General features: G+C 40.4%; 1 protein-coding gene across 2 annotated transcripts; it reads right to left on the bottom strand.

The window, feature by feature from the left end:
- Positions 1 to 3,561: 3,561 nt before the first annotated feature.
- LOC123042849 (ABC transporter G family member 48) lies at positions 3,562 to 15,786 on the bottom strand. 2 transcript variants are annotated; one of them, XM_044465223.1, is made up of 19 exons: positions 15,242 to 15,786; positions 9,719 to 9,801; positions 9,333 to 9,417; positions 8,962 to 9,252; positions 8,785 to 8,875; positions 7,769 to 8,669; positions 7,512 to 7,672; positions 7,281 to 7,384; positions 6,991 to 7,156; positions 6,787 to 6,900; positions 6,561 to 6,667; positions 6,091 to 6,423; positions 5,703 to 5,993; positions 5,474 to 5,557; positions 5,157 to 5,290; positions 4,777 to 5,004; positions 4,492 to 4,663; positions 4,065 to 4,319; positions 3,562 to 3,980 (listed from the first exon to the last, which is right to left on the bottom strand). In XM_044465223.1, exons 1-19 carry the CDS (start codon positions 15,740 to 15,742, stop codon positions 3,711 to 3,713), a joined length of 4,371 nt encoding a protein of 1,456 aa, XP_044321158.1. In that variant the 5' UTR covers positions 15,743 to 15,786; the 3' UTR covers positions 3,562 to 3,710. The 2 variants fall into 2 exon arrangements, with proteins under 2 accessions (XP_044321158.1, XP_044321159.1); XM_044465224.1 differs by lacking the exons at positions 8,785 to 8,875; positions 8,962 to 9,252; positions 9,333 to 9,417; positions 9,719 to 9,801; positions 15,242 to 15,786 and having other exon boundaries at positions 7,295 to 7,384; positions 7,769 to 7,838.
- Between the last annotated feature and the right edge of the window lie 1,141 nt (positions 15,787 to 16,927).

The following is a 16,927-nucleotide window of genomic DNA, read 5'->3' as shown; positions in this document are numbered from 1 at the left end:
ACGTGGTGCGCCCTCCTCAACCCCGAGGCCCTCAATGGAAGCGTCGGGGCGGCAGGGAACAACGGAGGAGCGTGTGAGGGCAGCCGACAGGAGGTGTTGTGCCAGCGGGAGGCGAGGATGGGGAGAGCGGCAGCGAGTAGAGAGAAAAGAGAATTGAGGCTCTGGTGTGCGTGCGTGCAGAACATGGGAGAACAGGGGCAAGGGGATAAGGCAGCGGAAATTAATTCGAAAAGTCAGTAGGGGCCTTTTCCCTAATGTCCCTTGACCCTAAAAAGAAGGGAATTAGTTCGCAAAAAAGTCCAAAAGTCCCTACCGCAATTTTCCGTCTACGCATGTTTTTTCATTGAACACCAATTGCGTGACCCCTAGCACCCACGACACTGGTAATATAACTATTAGTGGCATGCCTATATACGAACACGCCACTCCTAAATTATGTCAGGTCTAACACATGGGCGTCACATACTAGTGGTGTGGGCTATACCCCATGCCACTAGTTTTTTTTTTGCCACCCAGTCCGAGAATACTAGTGGAATGACTTATAGTGATTGTAATACTAACTGTGTAATAGTTGAACCCACACTGTCTTTATTGTATCACTCTGTGGGATGTAGTATTTGTGGAACGGTGTTCCATGGGTGTTATATCAGCGACTTGAACAGTACAATAAGATGTGATGTGTTGCATCATCACAAATGGTATCGGAGCAATTGCTTTGACCTTAGGTTTGAAACCAAGTGAAACAAAAAATCCTATAAGGGCTAGGAAACGTTAGAGTTTAGGACTAAATTTTCTATTCATATGGTTGATATTCACTTCATAATAACATTATCATATCACTAGTGATGATTATTTACTTATAATTTTACATTATTATTGATAAGCTTTGTTTTGTGTACAGTTAGGATGGATAATTACTATCTGTATATGGGGGTGAGGGATGCCTCATTAATTGTTTTAAGGAAGAATGGGCGAATCTCTTGTGACAAATGATGGCAACACTTGGTGTCAAAGCCAAAGATTTTTTGTTCCTAGTGATCTGGATATGAATCCATAAGGAACCTGGCTCTGGAAGTTCTATAGAACATATATCTTCCATGTGGCATAGTTCTATCTTTCCTTGTTTGTTTACTTCTCTCATGTTGTTATCCTAGTATTTTCTTTCTAAGTTAGACGTATTCAAAACATTAGTCTATTTCGGTCACACTATACAAAGGGGAGCATATCACAAAATTACACCCATCCAAATTAGCCAGTGAGAGGATCTAGAATAAGAACATCTCACGAATCCTTTCATTATTCTACCATTACTGGTTTAAGTCACTACCTTCATAGATTTAGGTGATTAAATGTGTTCATTAACCGAAATTGGTATACTCATATTACCATGCAACTTACAAAGTTCCTTATATTTAAACATAGATATCCAGGCAAAGAATTCAATAGTGGGCTTACATATTCCACCCCATCAATATTTAATATTTTGATTGAAAACACAAGAAACATATTTAATTAAGATTTTTCTTGTAGTGTGGACGAAATATCAAATAAGTTAGGATGTTAACTTGTGGTGACACCATGCAAAAAATTCAGGCCTTGCGTTAGTACCAATAGCTTCGGGGCTAGGTTGTTAACCTAGAGCATGATCTTGACAGATCTATTAAGCTCTCCCCCAGCAAGATTTTTTTTCAAAACTTGATGACCGAGTCCACAAGCACATATCTTGATGTCATGATGTTTTTCTGCTTCACAAAACTATGTTGTTATTTCAATATTTTAAATAAAATTTGTTCATAATTTAGCATATCAACTTATTTTTGTAGTAGATTGGATCATATTTTTAAATACATTTTGCTCATAATCTCGGTATTGGATGTTCTGAGTCCATTGGGATCATGCACGCCTTTGTTGCGCATGCAACGATTTAACTAAGAAAATTATTTCATAGCCCTTCATGTGCTTCTTACAAATTTTATTCTTATTTCAGCAAGATATTGTTGTTGTCGACATGACATTGTCTACTTGGTCACATCATGAAAGAAATGTATAAATATGAATCTGTCTATGATGTAAATGAACCCGATGTTCTAGTATACTCCTTGTGCATGTGCAAAGAAATATTTGTAATGTGTTGTGAAATTTCTGTAATGTGAAAAGGAAAATGCTCAATGCAAACTTTAAAAACCAAAATTCTGTTGCAGATATTTTACTTCAAAGTTGTCCACTACCCATGCGCTTCAGAGTTGGTCATAGAGAAAGTAGAACTCCATTTATGTTGGGGCACCTCATTGGCGATAGATAAATTTCCATTTTGGGTGTGCTCTTTATATTAGTGATAGGGTTATAGGGCGACGAAGACTTTTTCCATTCTAAAGGTTTTTTTACCTCTGTTCATAGTGTTGCTCTGTGCTAGTGTCATCCACACTTGGAGGACTAGACCATCTCTAACATTTACCACCTTTTATCTTTATTTATTATCATGAAATTAAAACCACAAAACAATTTTCACTCATGAATCTTTACATCAGTTATGTTATTATGACGCAACCTCTACATGCCACTTCCTTTAGCTCCTCATGGATTTGACACATTACTTATCGAAACATGCTATATATAATTGACCGACTACACTTATGGGTATCAAGTGACTGCCTGAAATTAAGTATTGCATACATTAACAAAAATTATCTCGTGAGAAGAATGAAAAACAATTGATGAACATAAGTGGATCAATTATCCCAGAATAGGAACATTCCAAGTCTACGTAAAATATGTTGCCTCATGAGCGTCTTGGTAAATGTAAATATCAATCATTATATTTACCGCCTTCATGATTAGAAAATATATGTTCACGATAAGGTCTCCAGAAAGTAACTTAACCACGTGTTAAAATCCCTATCTCCTCGATAACTTGTAGAATAGTGCTACTAAGGATTGTCTGAGATAACTCGGAAAGCGACTTCCTTCATTGGGCTCCAGACAAATCACATGTTGGAGTGGAAAGCCTGCTTACAATTGCTTCGTGATGCGTAATGGATCCTTAAGAACTATTTCTGCGTATATCTACAAAAATTTGAGTATGTGAATGTTTCGGCATAGAAGGATCTTGGAGTTGAATCACAATGTAGCATGGTTAAGGATGAGCCAAACAGAATGGTTTGTGTGACCGATTATACATTTCTTATTGGTGGAAAATCACGCCCAAAGTGAGGGAAATGTGCCTTTGAAGTCAAGTAAGAAATGCCACCAATAAATCATGCAATCTCCCCACAATGTAATAACAAATTTCCATGTTAGGATAAAAAAATCATTTTGATTACAATTACAAGGATAGAGTACATGCCAATTCACACACTGAGACATACACCCACACATGAGTATACCTCATAATCCCATGCTAGAGATGACATGGGCCGGTGATAAATATTCTTTCAGTAAGAAAGTGACAAAATTTGATGGTTTTGACTCTCGAGGTACATGAATGAATAAATTAGAGTTGAGGACCAATAATAGATTATCACAATAGTTTAGACACCAAAATAAATTTTTCATACTTAATAATGATAGTAAAATTTGTATTATCGCTAGAAACTCTCTTTAATAATAACATACACCATGCATGTCTCTGAATACTTCTAGTATTTATGATATACATATATACACACACAAACTAGACTACTTCATGAAGGACAAAAAGACTGGACATTTGCCTAACGTTTCTGGAAGTTCAAGACTTTGATAGAGTAGGCAAAGACGAAGTAGAACCCAATGGCGTAGGAGAAGTGGGCTAGCACAACATAGCCAAGGAAATCATGATTGATTCCCAAATTATCCTCTAAGAATTTCTTCACAACTATGGGGCTCCCTCCGGGGATCGAAAGAGAATTATTGTTCTCGCCAAACTGTGATGCAACAACGCCATAGATGGTCCAGGATACTGGGTTGGCCCAATAGTACCACCTCCACCAAATTGGAATGGCCTGCAATAATAACAACAACCATCCATCACAATGATCCTCAATTACTGAATTTGGCCGACTGAAGATGTATCTTAGCTTCCTTACCGGTCTGACGATGAGGAACCCAGCAAACAAGTTCCAAAGAGGGAGTACAAAGGATATGATTATGTTTGCAAGCAGCGCAGATGGGGTCAATGCCACCAACATCATGCCAAACAACGAGAAGTAGTTGAAACTTGCAATTATGAAGAATAGGAAATAAAAGAACTTGTCAGCTTTCCACTCATATCCAATCATCGAATAGATGATGATTGTGTATAGACACCCCTGCAGGATGTTGTAGATGATCTCCACGCCTGTCTGAACGAAACAAAATTTGCACAGTGTTGAGAATGAATGAGTTTAGATTTGGTAATATCCAAAATGTTCAACAAACTGCTTCATATATTTTGAATAGGATGGTGTCATACTATTTATCCGAACAATAAAACTTCAATCAAATGAGACCAGACTAAGAATATGAACAAAATACCTGAGCTAATGCATAGGATAATGGAGAGTACATCCCCGCCGCCCTTTCTCGGTAGAAAACTGTTCGCTCTATTGCCACAACGGGTTGAACTGTGATACAATTAGAAGCCCCAAGGAAGAAGACAGCAGCATAAGTGGCTCCAAGTAGATTGAACAAATCTTGTTGTGATTCTCTGCCCACAAATCAAACACAAGAAAAGTATTAGTGCATCCATAAGAGATAATGTATCATGTTTCAACAACACTGCTCTCAAATCTCAACTATAGCAACACAACGGGATCATACAGTTTTGTTCCTTTTTTCCAAAATACAGTGCCAAATACAAGACCATTGAGCACCGTCATAAGATAGCGCATGACATTGTAGGGTGGATTCTTCCAATAAGATTTGTATTGCTTCCAGAAGTTTGCAATACACTGGTTGTAGAAATTCTGAGAATACTTTGTAGGAAATGAAAGATCCTCATAGCCTGGCAGGGGAACACTCAATTCCTTAATAAGTTCTTGGTTTTCCCTGGTAATTATAACAAATGTGAACTGAATGTTGATAGTATAAATTAAAAATTGCATTCTTGGTGCTCGTTTCAGCATAATGTGTATGCAATGCAAACTACAACCACTGGTTCAAAATGGCGAAGAGTTACGTTCAAAAAATGAGGTACTTACATATAAAGAGGAGAATTAGCATAAATTTCAGCAAAATTTATTCCCAAGCGAGCCTCAGCAAGAGGGGAGCTAACTTCCAGCATCCATGTCGCTGGATTATAACCTTCTGTGATCTTTGCGACACCTGGAATTGCCTGCAATTTAATGACAATTCATCGTTTATTTATTTTTAATTTTGCTAATCCTCCAAAGAGATTGATACCTATTTAGTCTTCAGTTGCTTTTCTGATCCCACTAGTATTTGTAAGAATGTATTTAACTAAAAAATTAGTGAAATCCTGGCTAGCCCAAACCAACACATGTACGTAAAGTATCACCTCAAAATATTCAACTAGTTTATGAGAGTGGCGACCAAGTTCGCCAGCATAAATAACCTGCCCTCCTCTTTTCAACAGTAGAAGCTACAGAAGGAATCAGTTGAGAGTTAGATAAGGGAGAAATATATAGAAATAGAGGGATACATATAAATAAATGTACATTTCTATATATCTCTCTACTTATATATATATTTATAGAGAGAGAGAGAGAGAGAAAGAGAGAGAGTACGTCATCGAAAGACTCGAATATATCGATGCTGGGTTGATGGATTGTGCAAACCACGGTACGCCCAGTGTTGACTGTATTTCTCACCACCCGCATGACAATTGCGGCTGCTCTAGCATCAAGCCCAGAAGTTGGCTCATCCATGAATATGATTGAAGGATTTGATACTAGCTCCACTGCAATTGTCAATCTCTTTCTTTGTTCAGTCGATAACCCGTCAAATCCAGGGAGACCAACCATAGTATTACGCAACACATCGAGCTCTACAAGGGTCATGACTTCCTCCACAAACATCTGCGCGGGTGAAGATTTATGTTTTAACCAGAAACAATTACTGTTTGAAGTTTCTTGTATATAGAGCACTTCATCTCTACTTGTGCTGAATATATACCTTTCTTGTTTTTTCGTCAACATCTGATGAAAGACGTAGCCAAGCAGAGTAGAGAATGGATTCATATACAGTAACATTGGGTGAATGGATGTCAGTCTGTTCGCAATAGCCACTAATGCGGGCAAATGTTTCTTGGTTTTTGGGGTAACCAGACAGGGTGATACTTCCTTCAATAGATCCACTAGTTTTCCTTCCAGCTAGAACATCCATTAGAGTGGTTTTTCCAGCTCCACTCATGCCAACTAGTGCTGTCAGAACAGCTGGCCTGAAAGCACCACTAATATCAGTGAGAAGCTGGAGACGATTTTCTGCGAAACCTTGCTCCTTCATTTCCTGAAACACAGGATGACACATTATAATGCTAGGCCTAAAATATGTTTTTTCAATGTCTAAAGATAAAGTTATCACAGAAGTGATGAATTTATGTCTTAACACAACATGTGCGAGAGGAGGAAGGTAGGTAGGCTTACCGCAGGCATGTCCACGCAATAGTTTATATGGTTGAAAGAAAGTGAAAGAGGATGAAAAGGCAAGGCAATTCCTGAATGAGTTGGCGTATTTGTGTCTCCGTTAGTACCTACAGAAATTGTGGTGACTAAATATTATTATTAAGGCGTTAATAAGCTTGATAAATATTACATCAACTAATTATAAATGTTACAATAGTCTAACATAGATACTTAAAAAGGAACTCACCCATAGGTATTGAAGATGTCACAGTATATGATGCATTGGCTTCCGACATTTGATCTCTACTTGTCTCATTATCATTCTCTTCATCCAGATCTAGTGTGTTTGAGTTGCCGCTAGCTAGAAGATAAAAATTTTATGCAATGTAAGTACCTAGCTCTTCAAGCAATCATACAATAATATCAACAAAAATAAAATAATGGTACTCACGGCTCAAGTACGCAAGGGACAAAATGTACAAGATGTTGAACAAAATAGCAAATCCTATCACAGCTCCTATTGAAAGCCAAAAGCCTGAGTCACCAGTAAAGAGTCCCTTCGATTTAAGAATTGCCTTTCCTACCGTTGGTTCATGAATAGAAATGTCATTGTTTGGCTGTAATAACATTGAAAGACATGCATTAGTTGGGATGTTCTCTCCTCTTACAATACTAGGATGTAATGTTTTCTTAGTTTAGAGGGACTAAAACAAAAAATATTGGATCCGCAGAAAAACTTACAGTTGCCCACCTACTTGCAAGGAATTCATTGACAGATAATGCATTCTGACTGTACATCATCGGAGATGACCAATAAGCCCAGATCCACCATGGTCTGATGTCACCTGTCCGTATAATATTTAGGAAGGGAGAAGGTCACTTTCATCCATGAAAATGAAGTGCAGATTACTAACTTGTCGTGCTTAGCTAGTTAGTTAGATATAAATGATTTGGGTATGACATCATGCTTACCTCTAGGGATGAGAAATCCTCCAAATATGAAAATAAGAAGGATCACAAACATCCCAAAATTGTTGGCCATAACCATTGATTTAAAAATAGCAGCAAGAAATCGGAACAAAGCCATTGCCATTTGGTGAGTAGCGAACAAAGCTAAAAATTGACGAAAGAACCTATATTGAGGAGATATATGGATAATAGAGTTAAGATTTCGAAATTTCAAAATGAAAATGGTTATGTGGGCACAAGGATTATACACATATGCTTACCTTCCTGCAGCAGGTGCAAAGCCCATCACATAGTACGTGAGTATGACCCATACCCCAGCCTCCATTAGGGAAATAGGAATTTTTAAGAGTATGTTTGCCAATGCAAAGGTCCACGGAGGGAAGAACAAGAAATCCCTTTGTTTGTAGAACGTAGGAAGCATCTTTATGGTCTGTTGTAGCTCAGCTAACCCATTGAACAAGATGGTGATTAAACTGAAAGTCAGAGCTCCAGAGAATTTGATACTGTCAGAAATCTGACCACTAGGCATATTTGTTCTGAGGAAGACAGTCATGGCCATGATCCCGAGGATGATCAACTGGGAGACCTTGAAGATGTAGATAAATGCGTTTCGCTTCATCAACAACACCTCTCTCGAGATCACTGCCTTGAGTGACTCCTTTCTAGATAGGCCATACTTCTTGGTGGTCAACGCAGCAGGATGGGTTTTGGATTTTTCGAAAGGGATTTGTAGCTCCTTGAGCATCAACTGGCCTACATGAAATGACTTGAAACGTTCAGCAAACTCTCGGACTGACACAAAAATATATTTTTCATGTTCAAGGTACCAATACTGTTTCTGGTCTTTCTTGGAAGTAACCTCTTGAAGGAAGTCAGCAACTCCTTTCCTCTGAGGGCAACGGAAACCAGAAGATTCAAAGAACTCCAAGATGTTCTCACGTGGCCCGTGGTACACTATGTAGCCTTCTGATAGCAGAATTATGTCATCAAACAGGTTATATGTCTCAGGAGGTGGTTGTAGGAGGGAGATCATCACAGTCTCATTCATCACATGGACCAATTGCTTCACATATTTTACAATCTGAAATGTGCTAGAGCTATCCAAACCAGTGGAAATTTCATCCATAAACAAAGCCCTTGCGGGTCCGGTTAACATTTCCCCTGGCATCAACAAAAATAAAAAGATTCAAATAATCATAACATTGCTTAATGAGAAACTCCTTTTTCACAATGAATTGAGCATTTGAGCTTATTATGTCCATGTGTATGTGCACACCTGTTGTGACACGCTTCTTTTGGCCACCAGAAATTCCTCTGATCATCTCATCACCGATCATGGTATCAGCACAAATGTCAAGCCCAAGAACCTGCCAGTCAGTTTTTTAATAGAATCAGTTAGCAAAATTTTGTTAGAGAGCTTAGTGACATTATCAGAATAGTCAGAAAATCTCACCTTTAGGGTAAGATCTGTTATAATATTATTCTCTTGTCCTTGTACCGCGCTAGCTTTCATGTAAGCGTCAAGCTCAGGATCCGGCTTTATGCCAGCATCACGCTCCCTTCTAGACAGCTCTGTAAGCATGTCATATCTCGCACCGACACCCAAGCAGCGCCTAGAGAAATCCAATGTCTCTCTTACTGTCATCTCTGCATTATGGAGATCGTACTGACTAACATATGCGCTGGTCCTCTCGGGGTAGAACTCGGAAAATGTATGGCCACAATATGTGATGTTGCCAGATACCTGCGATATCCATAAAATGGTGATTTTTGATATGCATCCGGCAAAAAAGCATACGAAATAAAAACAAGGCGAGTTAAAACCTTGAGTCTTTTGTCAAGCTTGCCGGTAAGGGCTCGCATAAGTGTGCTCTTTCCTGAAGAAGGAGGCCCAAGAAGAAGAGTCATCCTGGAAACAACATATATGTTGACTAATTTCCTTTCGAGATAATTATATACATTTAGAGCAAATCGACAAAAAAATAATGAGTTCTTTCAGAAGATAAGGTTGGTTGGCCCACACTGAGAATTTATTTTTGGGAAGCCCTGGCCTATCAAAATACACCTATGACAAAGTGATATTGGCTCGTGATGCATGAGATGCAGATAATGGGCCTGCTATATGGCTATTGTTGTTGATGGCATAGTTAGTCATAATAAAGAAGCAACAGCAGTAGCAGGAAGAAGGAGAAAGAGAAGGAGATGATGACCTTGATGGTTTGAGGATGCCATTGACGTTGCGAAGTATGTTGATGGTTTTTTTGTTGGAGGATCCAAGTCGTCCAGTAAGACCCTGCAATGGCCATGCCAGGTGTTGCGTTGTGTAAGAAAATCATGCACATTGAGGACTATGCATTGCAGAAGTAATGGAGATTGATACGGCATAAAAAAGGGCGAGTAATCAACTACTCCCTTTGTTCCTAAATATAAGTCTTTGTAGAGATTCCCCTATGAACCACATACGGATGTATGTAGATGCATTTTAGAGTGTATTTTCACTCATTTTGCTAGTTCATAGTGGAATCTCTACAAAGACTTATATTTATGAACGGAGGGAATACAAACTATATGTAGTACTAGTTTTTGATCAAAGTGATAAACATTTGGTAGGATCGTCTTATATGGTGTTTGTCAGAGATATTTGCTCGAACACCTCCAAGGCGCCGCCACAGGTTGACCTGCACTACTCTGCTCTTGAGGACCAATTTGTATTGAACATCACATCTATGTTTTGAGGAGTTTTCCATGGTGAGGTATGCGTTGAGCTCAGGGAAGGCCAGGGGAGCAAAGCAAGCAAGAAGAAGAAACTGTGAATGGTTACTGAGCTCTAGGGAGCACTTTTAAAAATTATGTTTTGAAGTACCCAAAAACTCTGAAAAAAGCTTTGGATATAGTCAATGAGGTCTATTGTAATCGTGCAAAATCTCAATTCAAACATTTTTGTATTCTGGACTGTACAGAAATAAAACTATCTTACATAAAGCGGAGTATTAAAATGCACCGTTCACTATACTTAGATCTAGTACATTTTTTGTCATTTTTGTGTGACCGGAATACAAAGTATTTCAAACTGAGATTTTCCACGCATATATATCTTTGGGATTGAGCGATGTGGATGCTTGGGCGTCGTAGCCCCTCTCAAGGGCATCGTTTTGGGAGCTTTCACCGGTTGCAGGGACCAACGACAACATGGTGAAGTCGTGGTGGCCTCGTTTCTTTGGGTTGATGGGTCTATGGAGCGAGCTATGAAACGGCTTGTGGTGGACGTCGCGGCCGATGCTACGTGTCAGCAAGGTGGCCTGCAGCAGGTCTGGCAGCGGCGTTCTGGCCGCAATGTCCTTGCTGTGGTGTCATCTGATGACGCAGCAAGAGTTTGGCCAGAAGCATGTGGTGTGTCATGCGGAAGCGTCATGTTATGCCATAGATGCTACACACGGCATCTCATCCACGGTGTAAAGTCATCCATAGATGCTACACACTTCGCTTGAAACATTTCTCGACAGTATTGACGCGAGCTTGCATCGTTCCCTTGCTAAAGATGGCGGATCGAAACTCGTCATTGGGGAAACTTGTAAAGATTGGACTCGTCATCATTGACGCATGTGCGCCATTTTCCTTCTTGAAGGCTTTTGCCGACAAGCTGTGTATCATAGCTACTGCCGTGCGGCATGTCTCGTTGGGCTTGTATCTTTTCGAATTTTACAATAAATGCGTAGGCCCGCCGAGGTCTCCTTCCCTTTTCCAAAAAAAAAGACCTCCTACCCCTTTCCCAAAAAAACCCCTCTCAATCGATCGACATAAATAGCGGAAATCCCTAGCGGCTGCATCGAACTGTCGCGGTTTCGTACAGGTATATTGAGCGATCGATCAGCTTGGACCGGACTGGTTAATCGTTTTAGGGATCCTAGTTTTCACAACCTTTGAGAGGTTTCTGGCGGGTATTATCGGTTTTGGGAACCTGCTAACCATTTTTTCCAATATTCTTTATGTTCCTTTTCGTTTTATCCTTTTTTCTATTTATTTTTTGTTTCCTTTTTCCTTTTCCATTTTTGTTCAAATTTTTTAAATATTGTCTTGGAATTTTCAAAAATGTTCTTGTTTTCGAAATTTATTCATAATTTTAAAAAATATATTCAGAAATTTCACAAAAAGTTCTTGTTTCAAATTTTTGTTCAAAATTTTAAAAAATGCTCGTGTTTCAAGAATTTCAAAAAATGTTCTCGTTTACAAAATATGTTCGTAATTTCAAAATATTCGTGTTTCAAAACATATTCAGGAGTTTCAAACTATGTTCTTGTTTTCAAAATTTGTTCGCAATTTTTAAAAATATGTTCAGAAAAATGTTCCCATGTCTCAAATTTTGTTTGAATTTCCAACAAATACGAATTTTGTTTCCATTTTTTTAAAAATTTCATGTTTTAGATTTTTTATCTGAATTTTCAAAAGGTTATTATTTCCAAATTTTGTTCCAAAATTCAAAACTGTTTGGGGTCTCAGAACATATTCGTCAATTTTAAAAAAGATTTGCATTTTTCGCAATTTGTTCTTGTTTTCGGAAAATGTTCAATTTTTTGAGAAATGTTCACATTTTAAAAACGTTTTCGGATTTGCCAAAATTATTCTTGTTTGTGAAAAAAATGATAATTACAAAATGGTTCACTTCTCAAAAAAGGTTTGGAATATTAGACAAAAATGCCGCATTAAACTGTTAGAAATTTTGAGGAAATGTTTTTAAAATGTTTTCCAAATCTCAACCTCTACTGTGTGTTGTTATAGGATTTTGCTCATTATATGAGCAGCACATGATGTCGGGTATATTGGCTAACAGCTCGTGGTGGATAGGAGCGTGCGCTGTGCAAGCACTCAGGAAGTCAGGATCGTGGTGGTGGTGGTTATGAGGACTGCATGTGCGTAGCCCTACCATTCTGCCACGAAATGTGGCAGATAGGAGGTCCCATAAATAGCGATCCATATACAATACTTTCTCCGTCCTTAAATAAGTGTCTCAAGCTTAGTACAACTTTATATTAGAGTTAGTACAAAATTAAGACACTTATTTTGGGACGCAGGGAGTATATTACTGGGGTAGAGTTGGGCCCCGGGCAACCAAGGCCATGGCCCAGGAACAGGGTTGCAGCCCAGCAGGGGCCTGTTTTTTCTGCCCCAATATACCTAGCACGATTGAAACCAGATGGAAACAAGCGAAAAAAGGGAGCTCCTATGTGACGCTCTCTGCGTAGAAGAGCGGCATTTCGCACAGAGCGCGGCTCACTTGGGCCGGCCCATATTGCGGTGGCACTTCACGAGGTAGAAAATCGTCAAAAAATCAATCGACAGAAATGGGATTCGAACTCTAGCCGACGCAGCAATGCACCTGATGACCTAGCGACTCCGCCAAACAAGGTTCTATGCTTGGTATGCAACGCGGATCTTAAGAAAACAAACTACAGCGGCACGATGTAAATGTTTAGAATGGTGAACAAATTTTTTGAATTGTGAACAAATTAAGAAACATGAATAAATTTCTAATTCTTGAACAAAATTATAAAACCGTGAACTTTTTTCGAATATGCGAACAAATTATGAAACAGCAAACATTTTTTGAATTGTGAACAAATTTCAAAATCGTGAACAAAATTATAAAATTGTGACATTTTTCAAATTCTGAACAAATATTGCAATCATAATTTGTTTTCTAATTTTAATACATGAATAAATTTCAACTTCGTGAAAAAAATTAGAAAATTGTGAAAATATTTTGAATCTGGAAACAAATTTTGAAAACCGTGAACATTTTTGACTTGTGAACAAATTTTGGAACATGACCAAATTTCAAATTCATGAACAAAACTATAAAATTGTGAACATTTTTTGTTAAACCACAAACATTTTTTGAATTTTGATTTTTTTAAATATGATCAAATTTCAAAATTTGTGAACAAAATTATAAAATTGTGAACATTTTCAAATTGTAAACAAATATTAAACCCGTAATTTCTTTTGAATTGTGAACAAATTTTAAAACCATGGACAGTTTTCGAATTGTGCACAAACTTTGAAACCATGATTTTTTTTAATTGTGCACAAATTTTAAATTAATAAAAAAACGAAAAAGAAAAAAAGTGAAAAAACAGAAAAAGGAAAATGAGAGAAAAGAAGATAGAAAACAGAATAAAGAAACAAAGAAAAAAACAGAAATAGGAAAACAAGAGAAAAGAAAAGAAAAAAGAAAATAGAAAAATAGAATAAAGAAAAAACCGATTCAAGGAACCTTCTAGAAGTTTCCCAAAACCAGAGAAAACCAGCTAGGAACCTCTAGAAGGTTCCCAAAACTGGGGGTGTTGGAACGGTTAAACGGGCCGGCCCGTTGCGTCGCTGCTTGGTCGCTCACCTATGCGGAGCGCCGCCAGTTTGACGTAGCGAGCGGCAAATAGCATTTTCCCGAAAAAAAGGCTGACCCTTCGTCTCTGCCCGGCTCTGCCCTCTCTCACGCGCACATGCAACTCCATCGTCTCCGATAGGCCAGCTTGCTCCCCTGCCCGACAAGCTCGCCGTTTTTCTCCACCAAGTCCCTCCGCTTGGTTGCTCGGTTGCCGCCGCTGACCTACCCTGTCTGGCCACCTCTAGTCCTCCTCCTGAGTTGCCACATATCGTGCTCTGAGCGCTTCCTTCGATTTTTTATTATCCGCATGTGTTTTCAGCTTTTTAGATGTTTTGTTTGGTGTTTTTGGCTTTTCGATAATTCATCGGTCTTTCTTAGTTTTTGGATAAAACATTTGAAAAAAAATTGCATGAAAAATCGCGTTTGTTTGCTTGCACGCTCGCAAATGAAAAGAAATACACATTTTTTTTGCTTCCACGAGGAGCATGGCCGTGCCTCTCGAAAATGGAAAGAAAAACACATTTTTTTTGCTTCCACGAGGAGCATGGCCGTGCCTATCGTAAATGTAAAAAAAATGTATTTTTTGCTTCCATTCGTGCCTCTCTAATACAGAAAACACAATGTGTTTTCTTTTTTTCTTCCGCGAGAGGAACGAGTTTACTTCTTGTCCAGGCAGAAATTTGCTTTTGTGTGAGGCACAGTCGTGCCTCTTTTAGAAATAAAGAAAACATGCTCCCGGTTCGGTTTTTTTGTCCGGTTTTTTTCATGAAAAAAACTTTCGTCAAAACATATGAACATGGGATCTAATTTGAAGATCTCAATGTGGGAAATTCAACGGTGTAAACGTTTCAAGATTTGGACGCACGGTTTAAGAGATAAAATGTTTTGAAAAAACCGGATTAAAGAAAAGAAAAACTCTCATGTTGCGACAAGTAGCGGCATGCAGTGCGTCACTTGTCGCAACCTGGGAGGTGAGAGTGACTTTAGCAAAGAGTGCCCTTTAATTAGTGATTTCCATTTTTTGTCCTATTACATGAGGTTTTTTAGAAAAAACAAAATTGTGCTTTGTTTTTGTCCCGTGGTATGTTAAAGTCCTGACTCGACCACTCCATATAGACATACCACTACAGCCTTTTTTAAAATTTATTACTCCCTCCGTCCGAAAATACTTGTTAGAGGAATGAATGTATTTAAATGCAACTTAGTTCTAGATACATCTTTTTTCATCATTTTCTAGACAAATATTTTCGGACGGAAGGAGTACTTCACAGTAATAAACCTTCAAAGGTCACAACAAATTAAAGGGGTAAAATTAAGATGAAGCGGATCATGATGCAGGGAGACGGTATACCTGGAGGAAGCTGGTGGTGAAGTTCCAGAGCGTGGGCAGAGCTCGGCTCCCGACCAAGGCGTCCACCTCAATGGACACATCCTGGTACCGTACTTCAATGGCCGGGAGCTCGATGCCGACCCTGTCCACCCGGTCCCTCAGGCTCCTCAGGAACCGCTCGCTGTCGTCCTGGAACACCTTCTCCAGCAGCGCCCGCCCGCCCTCCCCGCTGGCGAGGTGCTCGATCTCCACCAGCTCCCCCGTAGCTTTGTCGCCGGCGTACTCGTGGAGGACGATGGCGCGGCGCATGCGGTCGTAGGTGGGCAGCTTCTCCAGCGCCGCCCACCGCAGGTTCTCCTCGTCGTCGCCGCCGTCCTCGTGCCGCCGCCTGAAGGGGTCGTTCGTGTCGGGCTGGAGGCCCTGATGGCGGAAGGATTGAGAGATTGAGCTGCCCCAGCTCCTGCCGCTGCCCATGCTGCGGCGGCTGGTGGACAACGCGGCCCCCGGGCCCGGACCCTCCATGGCTTGCTTGCTAGCTTAATGTTTCACTGCTAGTTAGCCGAGAGAGTTGTATATACAAGGAGGAGTTGGTACCCCTCCTCTAGCCTAATACAGCATCATTACTTATTTTATTGGTAGCTTCTAGATCACCAGGAGTTTACGTTATGACTGAACAAAAGATCATGTCTGCATGTGATCAGTAATAATGCAGCTAACCATGCCGGAGTAAGTTTAATCCAGTGCCAGCTCCGTACCTTGACCTCGTGCTGCACGGGATGCATGTCACCATCTTTACGTACTTATCTCCAGCAAAAAATACGCAAGTAATTAGAAATTATATAATTAGCAGCCATCCTTGACCAGAGGTGCGCACGCTAACACCGATCCAGTTCCCAGCCACGCCCTCTGATTTCACCCTCAAGACGCGCAGAAATTTAAACTTGCCATTTCCCGCTACCCAAAAAAAAAAACGCCACAAGTCCGACGATCAAACGACTGCCACAAAAAGTTCGGCGATCACCATGCCACAATTTGGCGATCAATCATGCTTGAAAGTTTGGCCTTCAAAATGAAGGGCGTGTAGGCAATGCATCAAACGATGGCGGGCTCCTCCGGTGTCAGACTAGCGGGCGTAGGCGTGCTCGACGTTGGTGTGGCTTCTGTGCTAGGGCTTGTCGGCGTCGGCGTGGCTTCTGTGCTGGGTGTCGTGGCGGCATCATCACTCGGGCTTGGTGGCGGCGTTGGGGTCGGTGTGGGAGTTGGCGCGGTCCTCGACGACATCTGGTTCAAGATGAAGCCGCGCTCCGCCAAGTACCACGCCTTGACCTGCTCGTCCATCGTCGACATGTCCGCCCGCATCAGGAACATTGGTCCGGAGTAGGTCGAGCTTGACAGCGTTGTTCCTCATCAACGCCGACCACCGTGCCTCAGATTTTACTTCCCTCTGGGCGGCGTGGTTCTTGGCGTCGACGATGCACTGCTCGATGGACGCTTGCAGCCGCTCGGCAGCTGGTGCGGCGTCCTTCGCCGTCTTGGCTCGTTTGTTGCCGTCAGGGCGCCCATCCGTCGTCCCCGCCGTGGGCCCATCCGACTTGTACGTCTCCTTGGCCTTGACGAGGGTGAGCCGAACATCCGCCCACTTCTCGCACTTCTCGATCCGGGTGAACACGTGGAGGTACTTGACCTCTTGGTCGTTGTTGTCCTGGT

The sequence above is a fragment of the Triticum aestivum genome, chromosome 2B (genome assembly GCF_018294505.1).
Source record: "Triticum aestivum cultivar Chinese Spring chromosome 2B, IWGSC CS RefSeq v2.1, whole genome shotgun sequence".
In the NCBI taxonomy this organism is placed as follows: domain Eukaryota; kingdom Viridiplantae; phylum Streptophyta; class Magnoliopsida; order Poales; family Poaceae; genus Triticum; species Triticum aestivum.
Note: the sequence above shows the minus strand (reverse complement) of the source record. Positions and strands in the feature narration are given on the sequence as shown.

Excerpts from the sequence above, each read along its gene's own strand:
- LOC123042849 (XM_044465223.1), bottom strand. The coding sequence starts at position 15,742 with ATGGAGGGTCCGGGCCCGGGGGCCGCGTTGTCCACCAGCCGCCGCAGC. Across the intron at positions 9,418-9,718 it reads GGCATCCTCAAACCATCAAG|GATGACTCTTCTTCTTGGGC; the intron begins GTCATCATCTCC and ends TGTTGTTTCCAG. Across the intron at positions 7,673-7,768 it reads TTTGCACCTGCTGCAGGAAG|GTTCTTTCGTCAATTTTTAG; the intron begins GTAAGCATATGT and ends TCCTCAATATAG.